This window comes from Nyctereutes procyonoides, unplaced genomic scaffold (genome assembly GCF_905146905.1).
Source record: "Nyctereutes procyonoides isolate TBG_1078 unplaced genomic scaffold, NYPRO_anot_genome, whole genome shotgun sequence".
In the NCBI taxonomy this organism is placed as follows: Eukaryota; Metazoa; Chordata; class Mammalia; order Carnivora; family Canidae; genus Nyctereutes; species Nyctereutes procyonoides.
Genome location: NW_026575126.1, coordinates 70,425,650 through 70,439,971, shown reverse-complemented (window position 1 = coordinate 70,439,971; position 14,322 = coordinate 70,425,650). Strand labels below are relative to the sequence as shown.

General features: G+C 52.4%; 1 protein-coding gene across 8 annotated transcripts in view; it reads right to left on the bottom strand.

The window, feature by feature from the left end:
* Nucleotides 1-14,322, bottom strand: part of CUX1 (cut like homeobox 1) — a 373,714-nt gene that overhangs the window by 14,846 nt on the left and 344,546 nt on the right. For 5 of the 8 annotated variants that reach the window (XM_055339489.1, XM_055339490.1, XM_055339494.1 and 2 more), the window contains one exon: nt 12,374-13,155. The exons of the other annotated variants lie outside the window; for them this stretch is intronic. In XM_055339489.1, the coding sequence (XP_055195464.1) occupies nt 12,426-13,155 (730 nt within the window). In that variant the 3' untranslated portion in view covers nt 12,374-12,425. Of the gene's footprint in view, nt 1-12,373; nt 13,156-14,322 lie in introns of those variants that run through there. 8 annotated transcript variants of the gene reach the window in all.

The following is a 14,322-nucleotide window of genomic DNA, read 5'->3' as shown; positions in this document are numbered from 1 at the left end:
GAAGGCCTGGGCTGTGGCTGTGCACTGCTCTGCCTCCCCTGGGCTGCGAGTGCCGGGCTCCCAGCCTGAAGCACATACATCTCCGGCACAGGGCCATCCTCAGCCACTATCTGCGGACTAAGCCACCGAAGGAGCCCCACCACCCTAGACTCAGTGCTGCTGACATCTGGGGCCATGTCATTATTCGTTGGGTGTGGGGAGACTGTCCTAGGCCTTGTAGGGCATTTACCAGTGTCTCTGTCCTCTCCCCTCTAGATGCCAGTGGCATCACCCTGCTCAGCTGTGATGGCCCCAAATGCCTGCAGACACTGCCAACCGTCCTGAGGGGCAAAGTCACCCCAGTCTAGAACCACCATCCCAGAAACCCTACTTTCCTCAAACACAAGAGGCTTCTGGGTTCGGGGTTCCCAGGACGGGGATCAGCGTTTCCAGGGGAACCTTGGAACCTCCCAGAGGAAACCTCCTCTGTGGAAGGGCCAGCCCCTCGCCGGGGGACTGAGGGCCTGGGAGCTGCCTTCCTTCCAGCCTGTGGCTGAGGCCAGGGTGGGCGGCTTGGGCCCCACAGAAGCCGAGAGCCGAGTGTTTGGCGGAGGCTGGAGAGAGAGCTGCTGGGTGTGGGGGACTCTGCTGCCCCACCTGCGCGCCTGCTGAGCGTCCCGGGCACCCCTGGTGGTGGCAGGCTGCAGGCACCCCGAACCCTCGGGACTGCCTGCTTCCTGGAGGGCGCACCTCCTGCTCCTGCGCAAGGTGGGAGAACTTGGACAGCAGGGACCGCCGCGGCCACCGTCAACTGCCATGGGTGACACGTCCCGAGTGCCTGCCGGGGGCTTGGGTGCCACAGCTGACAGTCAACAGATGTCGCTGCACGGGCCCCCCTGTTCGGCAGCGCTGCGAGTCTGGCATCATTATGTCCCCTTCACAGAGACAGAAATGGACACTCAAAGAAGCTAATGAATTCATTCATTCTCCCAGAAAGGGTTTCCCGAGCTTTGACTAGGACTTGCCCCCCGTCGCTCGCCGGCTGGTCGGAGGAGATGCTGGGACTCAGGCATTGCCACTTGACCGCAGAGGAGGGTCCCGATGCTCCGCTGTGAGTCGAGTGGGTCCTCAAACTCCACTCCTCGGAGCCCCCCATTCCACTCTCCCAAACAGAGCAGCCTTGTACTGTCCACAAACCGATTTCTTAAAAAAAGACCAAAAACTGGCCCTTCCCCTCGACATGCGGAGGGCCCCAGCTTCTCGGAAGAGGCAGTCACTGCTGAATGCCCGGCCGGGACTGGCACGCGCCTCCCGCTTCCACCAACGCGGCTCCCCCCACGCGGTGGGCCCGACGCAGATCAAGGTCTGATGACCAGAAGCACACCCCGCCCCCAGCATCGGAACAGCTCCCCCGAGCCCCCGGGGTTGTCTGCTCGGTCCCCACACCCCCGGCCCCTCACAGGAACCAAGGTCGGGCCCAAGTGGAGACCAGCAAGCTGCGTGCCCCCCAAAGCCGACACGCTAGGGCTGTGGAGGAGGCAGCAACGCACCTCAGCCCCAGGCAGCCGCTCGGGGGCCCCCTGAAACACGGGCAGACGGGATCACAGCGGATGCCTCGCGCTCTCCGGTAATTACTGTTGACCCTTGAACGACACAGATTTGAATCGCACGGGTCCACTTATAGGCGGATTTTTTTTTTACAGTTCCATAGTGTAAATGTATTTTCTCTTCCTTACGATTTTCTTAATGACGTTTTTCCCTCTAGCTTATTTCATCCTAAGAATACAGTATAGTATACGTATGAATAAAAATACAGCTGTTAAGCGACTATGTTATTGGTAAGGCTTTGGGTCAACAGTAGGCTATTAGCAGGTACATTTTGGGGGAGTTAAAAATTATATCCAGAGGTTCGACTGGGTCGGGGGTCGGCACTAACCCCCATGTTTTTCAAGGGTCAACTTCATGTATCATCAGGTGGCCTTTCCCTCTATATCACCAGTCGTATTTTCTCAAGGCATCAAACAAGGCTCGTCATTTTGTTCAGACCCACTTGACTATGGGGAGAGAGGGGGCCACACACAGGGAGGCTGAGCACTCTGCCTGGAGTGGGGGCATCACCCAGTCGCAGTCAGAGCATGAAACCTCACCCCCTTCTCCGCCCTGGAGCTGGCAGTTTACAGAAAGACTCAGGCCTACGAAACTATGTGTAACTATAGTTTTGCTTAATTAAATCTCACTTTAAAAGCACCGGGGGAGACTTTCTGGGTTAAAAGACTCTGGGCCAAGTGTTTTTAATTTTTTCTACATTTTATATTTTCATTTAGTTAACAGATCTTTAAAGGCGGGGTGGGGGGGGCATACCTAAACTAGCAATCAGAAAAGCAGCAGAACGTTAGCTGAAGCAGACATAGAACGTCAGGCAGGCAGAGCTCTGTTGGCTTTATCCTAATTTCTCCCATCTGTGGGGGCAGACATTTGGGGACAGCTATAGCCACGCTCAGGTCCCTGAGTGATCACATGAGACTTAGGGCTGCTGGGAGCACTTGGCACTGGTGGGAGACTGGTCCCTGCTTGCGGGGGCTCCTCCCACTGGAGGGAGGATTGCTCACACTTCCGGATCGCATGTGGGAGCGGCACATTCTAAAACCCACAAATTAATGCACAACAAGCCAATCACCCTCACCACCCCCAGCACACATCAGTGAGGGTGGCGATTCTTTTCCAACCTGCTAGATTTCAAGATGAGAAACATCCTCACTCACAAGCACATGGACCACCTAGCAGCCAACTCTGCAGAGCTCTCTGGCCTCCAGCCCTGAGCGTGGGCTGGAGACCCCTTCTCAGAAGCCCAATCCAGAAACCCACAGACATTGTTTCCTCCTTCCTCTTTCCACTCACTTGCTCACATTCCCGGGTGCCCCCAGCTTGTCCTTCACATCAGGTTATGGGGACAAAGTGAGAGACGCCCCCTTTTTTCCCCGTCCTGAAGCAGGCTAGGGCAGACCTCTGGCTGGGTGTGGGCACCTAAACCCCACTCATCTGGGCTGCTACAATCAGCCTGGTGCCTCGCCTGGCACCGCCAGCCACCATTCCTGGTCCTCACCAGCCTGCGCCACAAGCGATGGTGTCCTCATTTCACAGACAAGGAAGCGGATGCCGGGAAGGTCAGCATTTCAAGGCTATTCAGACAGTAAGGCCCACAGCAGCAAGCAGGGACATAGGCCCTGATGGAGACCCGGTGGAGAGCAGTGCCCAAAAACCAACCCCCCCCAAATCCAGCCCAGCCACCTGCCTGGTGGCCCCTGGCATGGCAACTCTTGAGGTGCCTCTGGACCCAGAAATAAGGATTTGCTGCTCCTCCTCAGGCCGGGGCATTTTAAATAAAAACAACCCACGCATTCTTGTGTTTGTATAAAAGATATTTACTTCAATTATCACACCTAGGGTGCTAGTGAATAATAATAATACATGGTGTGAGTTTCATACAGTGATATTGCTTCTCCATATCATATAGGGACCGTTGTACAGTGCTGAGAACAAACATCGTATGGCTAACCAAGGACAGAAGGGACAACGCCAGGGGCCGACGGGTGCCTCCCCCACCCCCACGCCAGCTGGATCAACTTTTGACTCTTAATGTCGAAAACAAATAGCAAGAAAAAAAAATGTTATCAGATGGGTCACAGCAACACAACAGAGGCTTCTTGAAGCTATTTGTACAAAAATGACGCCTTTTTTTGTTGTTTTTTTGTATTTTTTGTTTTTGTTTTTTGTTTTTGGTCAATTGGGTCTCTGTGAGGATTAAAAAAAAGTCTGTGATTGTATTAACAAACGAGCTCTAGAAACATCTAAGACTTAGTGCGTTACAGAAAATACAAAATACTGCTAAAATGTAAGACACCACGATACACGGGGGTGGGGGGTGGGGAGCTGAGCTTATGAAAGGTATTCTGGAAGAAGTCCGCCACTCTGCGAGCGAGCTTGTCTTGTGCTGTGTTAGTAGTCTGGACAGGAGCGTGGTGCCACCCGCTCTCATGGCAAGTAGTTATTGCACATCGCGAAGAGCTAGGTCTCACTCAGTGGGAAGGGCGTGGGGAGACCCACCTTTCTTCCCCGCCCCAACTTCTATTTTTCCAACAAGTTAGTCTCAAATGCTGTAAGGATTTTGCAGGAATCCTCACGTCTCCAAAATGCACAGCATTCTCTGAGGGGTCTCGGTGGGACAGGAGATGCGCGTTTTCTCAAGGAAAGAGGCAGAAAACCACCGGAGAGAGAGAAATGCATAGACTCATTCGAGAAATGAAAACCCTTTGGGGTGGGGGGAGGGATGGGGACGGTGATTTCATCCGAGGGCTTTCTTTCAAAGAGATGAGGACCCCCAATGATTTCAGAGAAGGGAAGAAGTCCTGGCACAGGAAAGCGAGCTGGGGGTTGGGGGTGGCCCTCTGGGAGTAGGGGAGGGGGGCCGGCTGCCGTGTGGCCCCCACCTGGACCTCAGCCTCACGGGGTGCCCCCATCTCCTGGGCCCCAGAGGCCAGCCCCACCTCACCTTCACACCTGATTAGCAAGCAACGTGTCACCCCCTCCACACCTCACCACATAAGGGCAAAAGGGGCACCCCCACGACCTCCCTGGGGCGGGTCCCCAAGCCACAGCCGGACTAGGAAACACTGTTGCTTCGCAAGATGGTTCTGACCCAACCTTGTATGCAGGGGAAGCAACCACAAGCATGACAAGAAAAGCCAACAGAACACAGCAACCCACGCGAGCCTTGCCAGAAACCATTCTCCCTCGGAAGCCACGGTCTCCTCCAGGCCGCCGCGCCCGCCCTGACCAGGGCTGCTGAAACTTCATGAACCCAGAAGTCTTACCAGAGGCTCTAGGAGGCTTTGGGGAACTGAACTTTGCTTTTTTAAGTCTCTGTAGCTCCTCACACGAGTGTTCAAGTCTCTCATTTAAAAAGTTAGATGTGGGGAGACCACCAGTTTTTGAGTGGCTACTCTGGAGACAGATATGTGATTCTGCTGGGGAAGCCCCCTCTGCCCCCCAGGCAAATCCCCAGACCCTTCGGTTCTTTTGGGGTATGTGTGTGTGTGGGGGGGAGAGGGCAGGAGGCAGAAGACAGTAACCACCGGAGTGATAGCAAAAAGCATTTATAGCAACAACAACACAAAACAACAATACACTCCTGATAAGAACTTAAATGATTAACCTAATAATAAATAGAAGAGGATAGAAATAAAATTTTTTTTTTCTTCTCAAGGAAACATCCTTTTATAATTATCCTCACGCACGCTGGCAGGTCAGTAGCAGTCAATCCATCTCAACGAGAAAAGGTTAAGTGCTGTAAGGGATGGCTGTGGTCTCACACTTGGGAGGGTTCTTAGCTGCTGAGTCACAAACACCCCCCTCACCCCCACCCCCCACCCCGCCACCCAGCCAGTGGTTCCCGCCAGGGGCCTGTGGGGCCCTGCACACCTAGCTGGGCAGTCAGCAAGAGGCAGGCTGAGATGGGGGTTGCAGGGGCTGGGGAGGCCTGTTTTCCCTTCAGTTCATGAACAAACAGAACTACAGTGAACATACTCATCCACAACCTGAATCGTCCTGGTCTAAAGCTTACTTTGAGTTCATTTGGTGTGCAATACATTATCTCTTAAAAATGAAGAAAAATGATTTCTATTGCACAGAGCTTTTTTACACATAGTCATCTACTTAAGTGCTTTCTGTTTAAAGCAAACTACCAAAAAAAAAAAAAAAAAAGGAAGAAAAGAAGAAAAAAGCAAAGAAAAAATGGAAAAAAAGATGAAAAAAGGAGAGGAACTTTCAAACAAAAGCAGCCCCGTGCCACTTTTTCAATGCATCTTGCTGAATGGTGTCTGGTTTCACCAACGGAAGTCCCAACGCTTCCGTACACTCTGTGCTTCTGATTATTTTCCATAGGGATGTAGCCGTGACATTGGGATATAAGGCACCTTTCCTTTCTGATCACAGAAAGCTTGATACATAGCATATATCGTATTTTGTGGTACAAATTAAAAGCCTAAGCACTACAGAAAGGACAGGAACACAGACTATACCTAACATTACTGGAGAAACTATAATGACCCATGGAAAGCAACTCAAAAGTTATTTTCAAAGGTTAATAACGGGGGATGGGGAAGTGCACATTTATGCATAGCCTAATGCCTCTTTCTCACTAGCCTTTTTTAGGATTCTTCGCCTACAATGCCCAACTTTTAAAGTTAGCATTCTGGAGGAGACTAGGCGCTTTGGAAATGTCTTGTTAAAGCTAAATGTCACTTCATGCAAAAATTAGAATGGAGATACCACTGACAGTGTGGTCACAGTATCTTTGGAGGGGAGGTGGAGGAAAGATGGCCCCAAGGCCTGGGCAGGTGCGGGCAGGGCCTGCGGGTGGGGGAGGCTGGGAAGCTGCATATCCTCCTTCCCTGGAGAGGATGAGGCTCCTGGGCTGCTGGGGCAGGAAGCCCAGCTTATTGCCCACCCTGCCCCTCCTCTGCCTTCCTGATTCACTCTGGACAGTTTGGGCCTCTGCTTTCAGCACATCGCTAAGGGTTCACAGGCTGGATCTTTCTGGAACTTTCCCTGGGAACTTGTTTCCTAGTAGTTTTCATCTATGAAAAGGCAGAAACTGGTGGGAATGGAAACCCTGTCCTCACACTGGGCCCTTCTCTCAGCAAGCGAGCCAGGGAATGGAAGTCTGTCATGTTGGAGGCCCAGGCCACCATCTTGTCACTTGGGGTGGGAGCTCTTAGGGGGTTCACGAAGGTTCCCCTGTTGCCACCAAGGCCCACGTGAAACCACAAAAGCATTGGGGGAGGGGGGATTTCTAAGGGTGGGCTTTTTCTGGCAAATGCCCAAGCACACCGTGACGGCACAAATCCTTAGGTTCCCACTTCTGATTCTTTTCCACCAGAACACTCTGGCCACCAGAGACGGTGGACTCACGTCTAATCAGCAGCTCTGAGTGCTGGGTTTTTGTTCTGCACTGCGTAGAAACTGGTATATTCTTTTGGGAAAAGTCACGTGATCGAAGACTGGGTTTGCGGACTGGGTGGGAGGTTGGGGGGAAGGCCATCTCCCCTCTTGTCCTGGAGACGCTTCCAAAGGAGGTCTCATAGCAAAGCTGAAATCACAGCATCCCCGTGCCAGAGGCAAATAAGGATGGAGTCTCCCAATGCCAGGTAGGAACCCTGGGGAGGTGTCCTCACGTGGCCAGTTAGGGGCAGCCTAGGGCAAGGGGAATGGCTCTGACGGATCTTAACAGCTGAGCAGGAGCAGGCTGAAAGCAAAGGCAGGCCGGAGCAAGGCCCTCTGAGGCCCGAGACCACCCGTGCCTGCAAAGGAAACAGCTGCCAGAGCGTCAGGAACAGGTGGAAGTCAAGAGAAAAATCCATGTGCTTTGCAGAGCACAGCTGTCTTGTCCATGCTGTGCTCACAAAAGGGAAGAGGGGAAGAAGCCTGCCCACCAGGCCCAGACACACTCACGAACGCCACGCTTCTAGTGCTCTCTCCTCCTCCACCCACCCCAAGAGCCTGCTTGTGCCTTGTGTTTCTGAAGGGAGCGGGAGGAGAAGGAATGTCAAGTGGGAGCACAGGTTAGTGAGGTAGAAGGGGACAGATGAGGAGTGTGCCAAGGGAGGACATCCACAGAGGGGCATGGCAAATAGCCCATCACACTGGCCACACGTGCCTGAACCTCACCTGGCTGTCTCCCCTGCACAGCCGGCTTCCTGGCCTCCCAGAGTGGCACCCTGGGATGGCTGAAGGCAGACTCTTGTTTTTACAGCCTGTCGAGAGGCGCCTGTCATAGTGCATTTAAGGCAATGGCTGTTGTCCCCTAGCTCAAGATGGAGTAAGTCACTAACACCGTTTCACTCTGTGCTCATCCCAGGAGGGCGTGCATATACTCCCCTGGCTTCTCTGCTTTCTTCAGTGAGGTTTGCTTTTCTAAAATGAAAGGGATGAGAAATGTTGCATAGAATGTCAACAGAGTTCATTGGCCAGTGCTGCAAGAAAAGGCGGGGGTTCAGGAGGAATAAAGACACCCCTGCCTGTGGACTAGGCCATGGGGTGACCCTTGTCCCAACCTCTTAGGGCATGACTGGGGCATGATCTTAGGGCAACCAGCCACCACCAGAGCTTTCCTTCGGATTAGAGTATAACCATCTGCCTTCCTCTTGGTTTGCTCACATCTGCATGACTGCTGTGGCTCTGGTCAGGGAGGCAGGCAAGGTCTTTCCTTCCTGTAGGGCTGGCAGGCTGGGCCCGGGGGTGGGGTTACACAGGGAGGGTCTCTTGGAGCCAGAGAGAAACACTCAACCTAAAGCTCTGGGGCACTGTGGGTCTGGACCACCAACCAGCAGACCTGAACGTCCATGTCAGACAGGATGGTTTTTAAATGGGGAGAAAACAAAGATGCCAAAAGGAAGGACATCAGGCAGGGAGGCACCTGTGCTCTGAAAGTTCAGGGAACCGGTCCTCAGGGGAGGCCACAACTGTCATCTTTTTGCCTCAGTCACTCTCACAGGCCCAGTGGCCATGGTTTCATAGTAGTCCTATGAGTCAAGATCCTGGCACTTCCAGACTTCTCTAAGCCTGCGTCCCAGGATAGTCTGTGGACCATGAAGTCAGCTCTGAGAATCACGGAGTTGAGCTAGCTGACTGTGGCAAGGCTTTCTAAAGAAGAGCGGTCTGACGGACGGAAATCCCAGACATCCTGACCGATCCAGAGGTTCAAGGCTGGCGGGAACCCCAGGCGCCAGGCGGTGGAAGCGAGTGCACACAGGTCTAGGACAGAACCTGCATACCTTCCATCCCAAATACACCACAAGGGAGTGTGGGTGGGAACCAGGGGTCAAGAGACTGAACGTGAACACCGCCCTTCCACTGAGCCTCCACTTAGCAAGCTAAGTAATGGCAAAAACCTTAAGTTATGAACACTGCTTCCAATTAACAAAAAGAAGCCATTTAAAATGGTATAATGGGGCTTGTAATTAAGTGTTAGTGTTTTATACAGAACTGTTTTCCCCAGGGGAGAGGTACAAATCAGCTTTTTAAACTGATGGAGCAGAAAGAGGACGAGGTCGGCTGCCTGTGGGAGCTACTGCTTGGAATGCCAGCCAGCTGAAGGTAAAGCCCCCCTCCCCGAGACGATGCTGTTCAAGGCACTTGAATATTGCTTATCAAGATGAAAGATCAACCCTTAGGCTCAAACTGAGGGGTGCAAACTGAGGAGCGGGGAACACTCCCCTGACCCCCTGGAAGGTTTCTGTTATTTAGTGGCAGCTCTTAGACGTATTATAGACAGTGAAAGCTCAACATAAAAGATTGTAGGGTTGGGATCACAATTAAAAAAAAATAAATAGAGAAAAAAATACAAACACAGAACTGCAAGCAAACTTTAACCAACTGATTGTATCGAGCACCCAGACGTTAAGTCTGGAAAAAAAAAAAAAAAAGGTAGAGTGGAAATCAACAAAAACCTAGTTAAAAGCAAAACAAAAAAAACACTAACAAACCAACAAAACCCAACAAAAAGGACTAAATCGCTTGGAAGAGCCAAAGTGGCTGTTTTAGACTGTTACTATTTGGCCACTAGGATGGACAAACCTCTACTTTCTCAATTTCCTCAGATTTAACAACTTTGTAAATAACAGTCATGTCTTTAAAACTAAAACACTAGCCTAATATTTCTGGTTAACTCCCTGCTTTCAATTCTAATGAAAATCAGATATTCAGAGATTCATCACACACGATGACAAAATTCCCTCGAGGTTTTCGTGGAGAGGACACCACAGTACTGTCAGGGGCTCTGCTACTCACTGTCCTAGGGGGTCACTAATGCAAATTCGCTCTTCTTAACGCACCTGAATTGAGCCAGATGTTAATCTGTTTCCCCTTAAGCTCCTCCATTTTGAAATCTCTCTTCACTGAACCAGGTATCAAGTTCAGAGATGATGAGACCATCAAAAGACAAACAGCCTGCCTCCCAGCCTCCTAGAGCCTTCTGAAAACTTCTCATTCATGAAAAGGCATTGTTTTTAGTGTAGTGACTCTTAAATTTGTGAAAACTTGAACTAAGTGCTGCAGTTGCAGGTTAAAAGACTGTAAATGAACTACATAATTCCTAAAACATCATGCAAGAAATGTGGTTTCACATCTTACAGTCAAAGTCCTACAAGTTAATTAATACAAGCACACTGAGGTGTAATAGCGGGAGCATACCTTGAAAATTATAACTCCCTCCCACCCCCCCAAATCAAAAAAGGTAATATTAATTAAACTTAAGAAATAATGAATGCACCATTAAAATGCCATCCAAAGATGTTGACCTAAGACAAAGGTTTCAATGATACACAATACGGTCAAAAAGTTTTCAATCAGTAATATACAGTATGACAACTACATCTTGTAAATTATACCCAATACTGCCGGCAGTCTATCCCTCTAAAGAATATTTGCCCCTTTCATCCCTTCCTAACAATCAGATAATAAAATACAGCACCTATAAATAAGCAAAAAAAAAATATATATATATACCGAAATCATCTATTGTTAGTTTAAAGATATGGCAATAAAGGAGTCTAAATTAGCAAACTTGTAGAAGCCATAACTGATAAAACAGCTTATTGAAAAAAGGTGGCAGTAATGCACTCTATGTGTGCACAGGTACTTAAGAAAATACACAGACGTATAAAATTGCACACACGCACACACGCACACTCTCATCCACCTCTATTCTCACGCATATACACATAGACAACAGGAGGAATCAGAGACAAGTTAGACTTCTGATTTGTACTTAGACTGCCCTAGACTGTGCATAAAAGAACTGTTCCAAGAGGCAGAATGAATGGAGGGCCAAATGAATGGTCTGGTCTGGAAGTGAAGAGCAACGACGTTTTGGTGTGACTGTGGGCCACCTCTATAGGGATGGGAGCAGAGCCCAGACTACCACGTTCTCTCTTCTGCAGGGAAGGAAGCCTCCCACGACGTCAACAGTCCTCAGTGCTTGTGGTGGGAAGAGCGGGGGGGGGGGGGGGGGGGGGGGGCAAGGAGACAGGGGGAGAAGAGAGAGAGAGGGAGAAAGAGGGAGAGAGAGGGAGAGGGAGAGAGAGAGAGCGCGTGCGTGTGCAAGAGCTCTGCCCAGGCCCGGGGAGCAGCGGCCCCTGGTGGGGCTCAGTCCATCAGGCGCCCGGGAGAGTGCAGTGCGGTGTGCTGCCTTCTGTGCCAAGGAAAGCCTGCTGACTACGCAGGGTGGGCCCCTACGGCCCCCCGACTGTCTGCTGTCACCTCGGCGGCCCACTCTTTCCTCCTTGCTTTACATGCTCGCACGTGTGCAGACGCATTAACACAGACGTAGACACCATAAATTAAACAGAATGAACGGGGACATGCTACAGTTCTAACTTGTCTCCTAAACCTCCGAGATATGAGGTCTGATCAGCGTGCTCTGCGGTTAGAGGTTAAAAAGCAGATTATAAAATACCTAGATTCGGATCTTTTCTTTTTGTCCTGATTTGGCCTAGAATGGAGTGTATTAAACAGACTCTGGCCAGCAAAAGCCCAGAGTCAGTTAAAGCTATGGATCAATGTGCACTACATGTCAGGATTCTATTCACGTACAAGAAAACACTACGTCAGCTACCACAAAATCAGATAGTTTCCTGATGTGACTTCTCTTTTTCGTTAAAAAATATGTGGAGTAAATGTGTTTTATTTTAATTCAAAGTTTCAAACGAGAAGATTCTTTACTTGAAAATATTTAGGAATCCAAACTAGTGTGTTTAGAGTCGGTTTGACTGTGCAATCTCTTAGTGGCAACTGAACAGCTACAAAAACTTTCTTTTTTAATTTTTCTGAAAAATCCCCCTCCCCCCTTTTTTTCCTGGTTTAAGAAGATAATAGTGTATTATCGCTCTGAAGCCATTAGATGGCAGATAAAAAGCCCCCTTTTAATATGTGGGTTTGATTTTTTTTTTTTTTAAAGCCCACACGAAAGAGGAGGGCGCAAGGCAAAGCTGTAAGAGTTATTCCAGAACCTGTGGAAATCACTTAGGGCAATAAAAAAAACACTTCAGGGTACAAAAAAGCTCGACTACACATTTCCGTTTTCTTCCTTGAAAACACGACATAGATTGGGCTTAATGCTCCTTTGTTTTCTATATGCACCTTGGCCTATGGCGATTTTGCCCTGTGGCCCGCAGGGCGGTAAGTGCGCAACACGGTCCAGGCCGCGGAGTCGGCGCCCGCCCCTCTGCCCGGCCCGGCCCGGCCCGGCCCGGCCGGCTCGGCTCGGTCAGACTCGGCAGGGCTCGGCCAGACTCGGCCAGACTCGGCCGGCTCGGCCAGCTCGGCCCGCCGGCGCGGCTCGGCCCAGCGCGGCCCGGCCCGGCGCGGCGGGACGGGCGGGCGGCGCCCTCTCAGAACTCCCATTCGATGGGCTCCTCCCGGCTGGCGGCCTTCTCCAGGCGGTGGATTATGCTGTTCAAGTTCGCGGCCTTCTTCTTCCTCAGGGGGTTGTCTCGAGAGTCCCTGGCGCCCGCCGCCTCCGGGAGGCCGAAGAGGCTCTGCAGCGAGCTGGCCCTGCGGGCGGCCGCCGGCGCGCTGGTGCTTGGCAAAGCGGAACTCCGGTCGGCGCCGTCCCGGGCCCGGCAGGGGCCCTCCGCCGGCGGGGCGGCTGAGGTAGCGGCGTCCTCCCCCGCGGGCGTGGCGGCGGCGGCGGCGGCGGCAGCGGCGGCGGCGGCGGGGTTTGGCACGGGCCCCGGGCCCTCGGCTGGGCCCTCGGGTGGCGGCGGCGGGGGCGGCGGGGGCGCCCGGGGCCGGCCCTCCTCTTCCGCGTCTTCCGGGGCCGGGGCCCCCGAGGGCGGCGGCTGCGCCTTCTCCGCCGGCCTCGGCGCCTCCTCCCGCTCCTGCGGGGCCACGGCCGCTTCGGCCTGCCCTCCCTGAGACTTGGCGGCGGCCGCGGGGCCGCCCGACTCCTCGGCGTCCGCGGCGCCCGGGCCCTCAGCGGCCTCCACGCCGTCGCAGCTGTCGCCCTCCGAGCTGGGCGCCGCCCGGCTGCTTCGGGCCGACGGGGAGTCGCTGGCCCCGGCCTGGCCCTGGCTCCCGGCCTGAATCTCCTCAATGAACAGTTCTCTGCGGATCCGAGACCTGCGAGACACAAGCGGTAGGGCGCCGTGAGCGGGGCCGCTGGGCAGGGCTCGAACTCCCCCCAGCTCGGCGCCTGTGCCCGAGTCGTCCCTTGGGTGGTGCCAGCCCCTCTGTCCCACGAGGACGGCGCCCCGTGTGACTTGTTCAGTGGCTCCTTCCCTCCGAGCCGGCTGTGGATGGCAGGTCCCGTTCTCTGCACACCCGGCGCCGGCATGGTGCTTGGTACACAGTAATAAACGCTGACTGGACTAGGAGATGGAAATGCAGGCTGGAGGGTAACCACCGCTCCCTCATCAGGACTTCATGAGAGGACCAGTGGGTAGACAGTGCCCAAACCGAGAAACTTCAGTTGTGGTCTCTGAGCCACACAGGTCAGGGGTTAGGGCCCAGGCCAGGTTCCACCGAATTATGTTTCAACCAGTTCCCTCCTCTAAGAGGAGAAGAGCAGGGAAGGGTCACTTTCCATCAAGCGGGAAGGAGACCAGATATGTGCTCCGACACATCAAGCACGTTGTGATCAAGCCGAGTCCTGCCTACCCGGGAATGTGTGATCTCCTACTTTGTTGAGTCTGAAGGAAACTGCTACAAATGCGCCCTGGCCTTCCCTGTTTTTGGGCCCTTGGTGACATCAAGAAAGGGCTCCTCTTAAGTCTGTTTTTGTGCCAGAAGTTTCTCCTTCCATGGGCTCACAGTACTAGGGTCAATCAGAAGTCTCTCTAGGTGGTTATTCCAGAGAGCTTAAAAGCCTCTGATCAACGTGCCAACTGCTAGTGGAAGAGCATTCTCGCATATAGATTAAGCACGAAGCCGACTGTTTGGCAGAAACTGGGCCTGCCAAAAGACCTTAGGTTAGGCATGCAACGAAAATATTTTCTGCAGTACATAGAACCCAATAGAGGTAACATATTTTGAGAACCCACTACGTGCCAGGCCTTGTGTTGGACGTGGGGAGTGTTGAAGCCAGGGGGAAATCTGGCTGTAGTTTTTATATCAGAGCCCTGGTGGTGGTGATGTGTTCACATTGTTATTTGCTCCCTGTACAGCTGAACTCTGACCCTTGTTCTGAGAATAGTTTCTGAGTAAGAACTGCAGAACAGCCCCCTTCTACCCAGGAGTTCCCTCCTCCTTCTCTGGGGCTATCACAGGGGCTTGTGCAGTGCAGACCCT